The 8,413-nt window shown below is 59.1% G+C and overlaps 1 protein-coding gene across 1 annotated transcript; it reads left to right on the top strand.

Annotated features, from left to right (window-relative positions):
* Positions 1-215: 215 nt before the first annotated feature.
* On the top strand, positions 216-6,137 carry TLX1 (T cell leukemia homeobox 1; the record flags this gene model as incomplete). Its single annotated transcript, XM_084289731.1, has 3 exons — positions 216-684; positions 2,283-2,484; positions 5,915-6,137. The coding sequence occupies 3 exons, from the start codon at positions 216-218 to the stop codon at positions 6,135-6,137; spliced, it is 894 nt and encodes a 297-aa protein (XP_084145857.1).
* Positions 6,138-8,413: the final 2,276 nt, after the last annotated feature.

The raw sequence follows: 8,413 nt of genomic DNA, 5'->3' as shown, positions 1-8,413 counted from the left end.
CGCGGCTGCGGCGCGATGGGCTTGAGAGCCTAAGGGCGTGAGCGCGCCTCGGTCACGCGTGGCTCCGCCGCGTGTCGGTGCCGTGGGTGCGGAGCCGAGCCCGGTGCTGAGCCCACGGCGGCCGTGGCCGGGCGGTGCGGGGCCGGGCTGCCGTGGGGGGGCTGTGCGCGGCCCCGCAAGCGGGACGGGAGCGCGGCCGGGCTGCGGGGGCCGGCATGGAGCACTTAGGGGCTCACCACCTGCACCAAGGGCAAGCCGAGCCCATCAGCTTCGGCATCGACCAGATCCTCAACACGTCGGAGCCGGGCAGCTGCATGGTTTCGCACCCGCGGCTGCAGGACTCGGCGGATTACGGCCTGGGCTGCATCGTGGGCAGCGCCTACAACACGGTCACCGGCGGCTACGGGACCGGCGGCGGCTCGGCCGGCGCTTACACCGGCACCTCGTGCAGCATGGGGGCCCTGCCCGGCTCCTATAACGTGAACATGGCGGTGAGCATGAACGGCAACACCTTGAGCTCGGCCGGGGGGGTGATCCGCGTCCCGGCCCACCGGCCCGTTACCGGCGGCGTGCACCAGCCCCTCTCCGCCGCCGTGCCGCCGGTGAACGGCGTCAACAGCCTCACCGGGCTCACCTTCCCCTGGATGGAGAGCAACAGGCGGTACACAAAAGACAGGTTCACAGGTAAGTCGGGACGCCGGGAACCCCCTCTCCTCCCTGCTCCCGTTCCCCCAAATCGCCGGTGCCCGCCGGGGAAAATCGGAGCCGGCCCCGGGCGGGGAGCGCGCCCCGCACCGCCATGGGACGGCGGGTCCCGGAGCAGGCCAGGAGCAAGAAAGGGTGGAAAATCGGGCGCGTTGGGGCACCCCTAAATACCTTATTGTTACTATTACTATAATAATAATTATTATTTTTTGCAATTTCCCGGGAAAGGCGGAAAACTCCTCAAACCCCGGGTACGGCCACCCGCTCCCCGCGTCCCCGCCACCCGGGCGCAGCAAGTTTCCCCTAAAAAAAACACTGGAGCTGCGGAGGAGGCACAGCACGGCCCGGCACGGCACGGGAGGAGCCCGGCGGCCCCGGCCTTGGCCCTCCCGGGCAGGCAGCCCCGTGTCGGTCTGTCCCGTGTGTCCCCTTGTCCCGCTGCGGCTCTGCCTTGTCCCCAACCACAGCGGATTTTTGGCAACCCCAAACCGAGCCGGGCTCGGCTCGGAGCCGCTTTCCGAAGCCGCCGCCGCCGCCTTTTCCAGGTGGACCCGCGCTCGGCTTTCGGTGCTAACAAAGCCAAAGCTCCCATAACGAAAATGGAGAGAAAAAAAAAAAAAAGCAAAACAACGAAATCGTAACGGGGAAAGCGCGTTCCCCGCTCCCGCCGCGCCTGGCCCGGCTCCTTTATCTCGGGACCGACCCGGGCCTCGTTTTTGCAAGTTCCCGTTTCATTTCGATCCGTTCCGACTTGGCTCCGCCGGGGACGGACAGACGGACATTGTCCCCGGGAGCCGCCGGGATTATTTTCCTACAGCCCTTCCCGGCCCGGCAGCGCTCGCAACCACCGCGGGTTTTATCGAATTATAATTATTATACTTTTTATTTTATTTTATTTTTTTTTCGTGGGGTAAAAAGAAAAGCAAACCAAAACGAAACGCGAGTCCCGGCTCCAGCCCGGGAAGTTATTTCCCGGCTACGAAACGATCGGGCCGAGGGCGGCGGCGGCGACCGCCGCGCCGAAACGAATTTCCCCCGGTTCCCGTTCACACGGGGCGCGGAACCAGGGGGCCGGGAGGCACCGGGCCGGACCCCGCTGCGCCGTGCCCCCCTCCCCGCCAAGCCCCCCCCGCTCTGCCGCTCTTGGTCCCCGCTTTTTCGTTTCTTTCCTAAAGCGCCCCCCCCCTCCCTTTCCTTTTTTTTGCTTGGGGTTTTTCGGATTTCTCCACGCTTTAGGGCTGCGGGTTTGTCCCGTCCCCCCCTCCTCAAGCCCCGACCCTTTTTCCTGGGACAAAGCCGAGCAAGGAGCCGCCTCCCCCGCCGTGCCCGGTGGGTGCCCGCAGCCCACCTCCGGGCTCTCCAGCCCCAGGGAAGGCCCGGGATGGCGGCACGGGCGGTGCTCGGTACCGGGACCGCGACCCGTGCAGCAGGGGGGGGTCCCAAAACCCCCCCAGCCCAGCGCCCGGGAGCCGGATCCCCTCTGCTGATGTGTCGCTGCTTGCTTCTTTACCTCTCATCCCCTCCTCCCGTGTCCCCCCCAGTGGCCCTCTCACCCTTCACTGTAACACGCCGTATAGGTCACCCCTACCAGAACCGCACGCCCCCCAAGAAGAAGAAGCCGCGCACGTCCTTCACCCGCCTGCAGATCTGCGAGCTGGAGAAGCGCTTCCACCGCCAGAAGTACCTGGCCTCGGCCGAGCGCGCTGCCCTGGCCAAGGCCCTGAAGATGACGGACGCCCAGGTGAAGACCTGGTTCCAGAACCGGCGCACCAAGTGGAGGTGAGGGGCCGGGGGCCTGGCCGTGCCCTGCGGGGTCCTCGTGTGCGTACGGGTGTGGAAATCCCCGTGTGCACGCACCGTGTGTGTGCACGCAGTGCCCATGGGTACGGATGCGTGCTTGGTGTGCAGGTTTTGTGAGAGTGTTTGTGTGTAGGCCGTGCGTCTGTGGGTGTGCACATGTGCAGGGTGTGCGTGTGCCTCCGTGTGACCGTGCATGTGGGTGCGTGTGCGAGCCGGGTGTGTGCACGCTGAATGTGGTGTGCATTCGGAGTGTGTGCGCTCAGGGTGTGCGTGCAAGTGTGCGTGTGTGTATGGAAGTGTGTGCATGCACATGGGAGCTTGTGCGGGCAGCAGGCACGCCGTGAGTGTGCACTGGGTGCGTGCACGGCGTGGGGGACGTGCAGTGTCCCCCAGGGTGCTGTGTGTGGGACCCCAGCCTGGTGGGGAGCCCTCGGGGGGCTGTCGGGGAGCGGTGGCTGCAGCTTTACGGCAGGTATGCGGCTGCACTGAGACCCTTCAGGACCCTCCTGTGTTGGATGGGACTGGGGCAGAGCCGGCCTGAGCTGGATCCTGCACCTCAGCTTACCAGGATATTGTATAAAAGCTGTGTAAAGCTCAGATTTTGATCCTTGTGGAGCTTTCTGCACCTCTTTGTGAAAGTGCTTTTTTTTCCTCCTGGACGTGGCAGTAAATACGGGCAGGAGAGGAGGAGGAGGCCGGGCTCTGGCAGAGGCTCCCAGCCTCTGTCCCGCATTGCAGCTCCCCTGGGGTGTCCCCGGAGAGGCACCCGGAGCACCCCTTGTCCTGTCCCAGGTGGGGACAGGCAGGCTGCAAGGCTGGGGAGGAGCAGCAGCTCCCCGGCAGGTCGTGGGGTGCTGTTGTGCTGGGTGTTGGGATGCAAGCAGATGGTGGTGGAGGCACCTTTTGCTTTTCCTCCGTGTGAGCTGCTGGGATGAGGTGCACACAGCCAAAGCAGGGGGATCCAGGTGGGGAAAGGGGGCCCAGCAGCGTGGCCGTGCCCCCTCATTTCTCAGCCGGATGCTCTGTGCACAAAGAGTTGAATCCCTCGGAGGGAAATCCAAGCCGAGCCTGGGTATTTTGCAAGTTCAGGCTTCAATCCTGGCCGTCCCTACAATTTCTCCAATGTGGGGGAAACGGGGTTTCCCCATGGGTTGTGTGGGGCAGCGATAGCCCAGGGTTGGATGAGGAACAGAGGCCGAGGAAGCTGAAACCCAGGGTGTGGGTGAGCCCCCCTGCAGCGGGTCCTTCCCTAAAGTGCCCAGGGAGCCGTGGAGCTCCCCGCGAGCCAGGAAGTCTCGGGCTGGAGGGATTTCTGTGAGCCAGGAGCAAAGTCCTGGAGGAGGAGGAACAATCCTGCCGCGGCCTGCACAGCAGGGTCAGCCGTGTCTTCTAACCTGGTTTCCTAAGGAAGTGAGGCAAATGCGGCTTGGCTGCCTCTCCTTCTGTCTGTCAATACTCCTTGCGTCTGTTGGCTAAGTTCAGCCCCCTTTGGCAGAGGAGCAGAGGATACAAACCTATTCATGTGCCTGACACACACACACACACACAAAAAAATAGCTGGGTGAAGAGAAATAAATGACTGGTTCTGTCTAAGGGAAAGTCTGCAGCCTGACCTCAGCTGTAGTAGGAGACATGGGAGAATCCCCGCCGGCCCAGAGGGACAGGGGTGTGGAAGCTCTGCTCCTTTGTGCCTGTGGACATCGGGTGTTGCAGCAGAGGACGTGGGTGCATGGCCTTCAGCACACCCCGTGCAGCCCCCCGGGGCTGGGTGAGCTCTGGGTGCCGGCAGGAGCGAGCAGGGGGTGCAGGCAGCCAGGGATATTTAAGAAAGGAGAGTTGCTTTAAGGCTTTTGAAGGATTGAAGTGCTAAAAAAAATGTGAGCTGAGGGGAAGCTGGGGGGAGAGTCGTGCTTCTGCACGGAGCCCCTTCGCAGGGCGCATCCATGGGATTGGGGTGGCTGCGTTGTCCCCTCCCCAGGTTTGGGGGCTCATTTGAGAGGCATCGAGGTTTAATTCCTCCCTCTGACCGAGCAGATTCGAACTGCAAACCCCAGCCTGAGGCAAAAACCATGAGCACCCCGGCCAGGTGCTGGCAGCCCCCTGGACGTGGGGCTCTCCCCCTCGCTCCTCCCGGGAGCATCTCTTCATTGTGCGGGGAGCCATGAAATATTCATGGCGGCAGGGACCGAGCCGCTGCTGCGAGCCCCCTCTCCCCGGGATGTCTGACACGGTGAGATGCTGACACCGTAATGAGAGCAGGGACCGAGCCCCGAGCTGCCTGCTCCCAGCGCACGCCTGGTGTCTGCAGCCCTGGCCCCACGCAGCCCTCGCCGGGACCCCAGCCCTGCTCCCACGTTGCACAGAGCTGCCGCTGAAAATCCCCGTGGAGGAAGAAGACGAGATGTCTCTTGTCCCCCACGGGCTGCTAAATTAAAAAACTGCCTTTTCCCTCATCATTGATCTGCTGGAACTGCCAGGGGAGAGTGGGCTGGGGGTGAGGGTGCTTGGGGTGCCAGGGATGCTCCTGGTAAGAGCCGAGGTGACCGTGGGCTGCAGCCTCCGGGCCGACCCGCCGTCGAGGAGAGGGGAGGTGGGATTTTCATTGTGGATTTAAGCACATTCAGGCCATTCCTCTCCCATCCCCTCCTCCCAGGCAATCCAGGGCTTGGACCCTGGCGGAGGTGGCTGGGACCTCCGCCGGCCCCTAATCCCCCCCCGGCGGGTTGGGCTCTGCCTCTGTCATTCCAGACAGACGCGTGTCCAACCTGTTCTTAAAAATTTCCTCCTCCGCCCTGCCCAGACAGCGTATTCTGGCCCTTTGATTGTTCTCGCCGCTGAAAACGCGTTTCCTAAGTGTTTATCCTGCATTTTACCACTTGCATCGTGTGTGAGTTTTGCCCTGCCCGCCACGGGTGTCTCGTTGCCTTCATCTCCTGCCAGCTGGCCGGGGTCCAGCAGAGGAGAGGGCTGCTTGGGGCATGGGGAAGAGGCTGGCACGGCCCCAGGGTGATGCTACTTGCCTCTGGCCACCTGGCACTGCCACTTGGCCACCTTTTGCCCGAGCCCATCCCCATGGCCCCACTCCCTGCCCCGTGGTTCTCTCTGTGTCATCCTGCCTGGCTGCTGCCTCGCAGGGAATCGCAACCTTTGCAGCCCCATCTTGACCCTTTTTGGGTGTTTGGGGCAGAAAAAGGAGGGGAGCAGGGGCTGTGACCCTGGGCTTGGTGCCTTTGCCTGCTGAGATGGGAGCAATTTTCCTTGGGGCCACCAAGACGGCCTCAACCCCTAGTGCATGGAGAACACCAGCAGTACACACAGGGGCCATGGGACTGGTTTGTGGCCGTGTCCCCAGCCCTGACCCAATTTTTTTCCCTCCCCCCGGCCCCCCTGATGGCTGCCTCTCTCCTAGGAGGCAGACGGCGGAGGAGCGGGAGGCCGAGCGGCAGCAAGCGAACCGCATCCTCATGCAGCTGCAGCAGGAGGCCTTCCAAAAAACCATCAACCAGCCCATCCAAGCCGACCCCATCTGCGTCCACAACTCCTCTCTCTTCGCCCTGCAGAACCTCCAGCCCTGGTCCGACGACTCCACCAAGATCACCAGCGTCACCACCGTCGCCTCCGCCTGCGAGTAAAGGCTCGGCACCTTCGGCGTCCCCCTTTTGTCGCCGCCGCCTCCGGCCGCACGTGCGTCCCACGGAGCAAACGGCGAGGACTGACGGGAGGGGAAAACCACCCCAAAAACTCTCCCCGCCCGTGGGGCTGCCGGAGCAGCGGTGTCGTCTCGCCTCCCCCCAACCCTTTTGTTCTTCCCAAAGTCTCCGGTGCCGACCACGAACTTCCTGACGCGCCGCCAGACAAAAGCCGAGCCCTGACAGACGCGGCCGCGGGCGAGCGCCCAGCTGGGGGAAACTTCCTCTGGGTTCTGCAGGGCTTGGGGCACCCTTATAGGTCCCTATGTATATATATAAATCCCATATATATATACACACAGACACCCTTCGGACTGATCGAGACAAAAGGACGAGGCTCCCTGGGAAGCGTGTTCCTGCAGCCAGGCGTTGTGCCGGGCCGTTCGCGCTGGAGACGTTTGGGGATGCAACAAATGGAGGAAACAACCCGGCTTTTTGATTTTATTTTTATTATTTTATTTTATTTTTCTCCTCCCGGCAGCAATTTCTGCTGGCGACAGATGCGAACCCTTCGGATCTCACCTAGCCGTGTCTCCTCCCCTTTTTCATTAATTTTTTCGTGCGAGGGGGGAATAAGCCAAGGAACTGACAGACTCCTGAGGACGGTAAATGTGATAGCTCAATCGCAGGAAGAGCCCAAACTGTCCCCCGGCTGCCACGGACTCGGCGCCGATCAGCCTGCGTTTTAATAACGAGAAGACCTCGGTGGCAGTTGGCAGGGGTAACGCGGTTTCTTTCGATGGGTTTATTTCCATATCATTTGCAAAATGCTGTCCGGTGTTTCGTTTTCCCTGTTTTCCTTGATGAGGCAGTTTGCGAGGGCAAAAATCGATTCGATTTCACTCCCGACTTCGTTGTTTCTTTAACTGAGGGAATGAGACACAATTAAACAAAGCACTTCCTATAGCAAAGGCCAGGAATATATAGATATATATATATACAGTATATATTTTTTGGTTACTTATAATCTAAAACAGCACTGCCAATTTAAACAGCTAGCACAAACAAGCGATCAGAAATCCTATTTTCAGCGAGATTTTAAAAGGCATTCGTTTGTTTGTTCGTTTGTTTTTAAGTTATGCACTTCTACGGTGTTTTACGTGTATTCATTTTATAAAGTGCTTGTGTAATTTATGTGGAAACGAAAAGGAAAATAAAAAAAAAAAATAATCTCCAGGGTACTGAATAAATCATTTCATGCCTTGCTCTTCCCTGCCTATTAGCTCCCCGAGAGGAGACAGCAGATCGGAGCGAGCGCTGCAGCCTCCTCTATTTGTTTAGGATGAAAATAGCATTAGCATTTCCTTCTGACTTTGCTCAAGTCCCCTCGGCTCGGGAAGCTCTGGAGATAACAGGGTGTATTTTAATCCCTCGTCCTGGAGCCGTTTTCGGGCTCCAAGCAGCACCTGGTTTGATCCCATCCCTGGGTGCGCCTCCTGCACGCGTGGGGAAATTCCCTGAGCGGGACCCACGGCGCTCGCCTCGGTGTTGGTGTCCAGGATTTTGTGCCGAAGTGGGGCTGAGGATAAAGGAATCTCCAACATTTTAGACACAGCCTGGCAGGGGATTATTTTTGGGACTATTTTCTGTCTGTGCTCAGCTTTATTCTGGGGCACCGTCCCTAGTCAGGCAGAAGAAAACCCCACCGGGGGAAAAATTCTCCCTGGTTTCCTCAGGGGATGCTCCCAGGCTCATGGCCAGGGATGTGGCCTTGCCTTCAGCCTGGCATTTCCTTCAGTGCTGGGAACTGCCGGGCAGAGGATGTGCGAGGAGGGGGCTGCAAACTTGGTCAGCCCCCAGCTCTTGCCCTTGGTCTTGTGGGGTGCACAATAAAACAGCCCCAGCTGCTGCAGGACCCAAACTCAGTCCTTGGAGAAAGCTCCTCTGGAGATTGTTAGGTGAGTGTAGGTATAAGCTATTTATTATAATTATTATTATTATTTCAAAATCAATTATTGTGGAGTTGGGTTCCAAATTTATGGTGCTTCAGGATTTTCCTACCCATCCTTCAGTCCAACACGCAAGTGAACGCAGAGAAACATCTGCAGAGGTGGAGAGACAAGAAGCCAAAAAATGGAAAAACAAACAAAAAAAAAACAGGAGAAAACATGGGAAAATAAGTAAAATACACAGAGCACAAATTTCTGGGTATATCTTTACAAAGATACCTGCTTACAAAAAAAAAAAAAAAAAAAAAAAAAAAAGATAAATAACATAGC

Source organism: Netta rufina (genome assembly GCF_964035555.1).
Source record: "Netta rufina genome assembly, chromosome: 7".
In the NCBI taxonomy this organism is placed as follows: Eukaryota; Metazoa; Chordata; class Aves; order Anseriformes; family Anatidae; genus Netta; species Netta rufina.
This window is presented reverse-complemented; position numbering and strand designations above follow the sequence as displayed.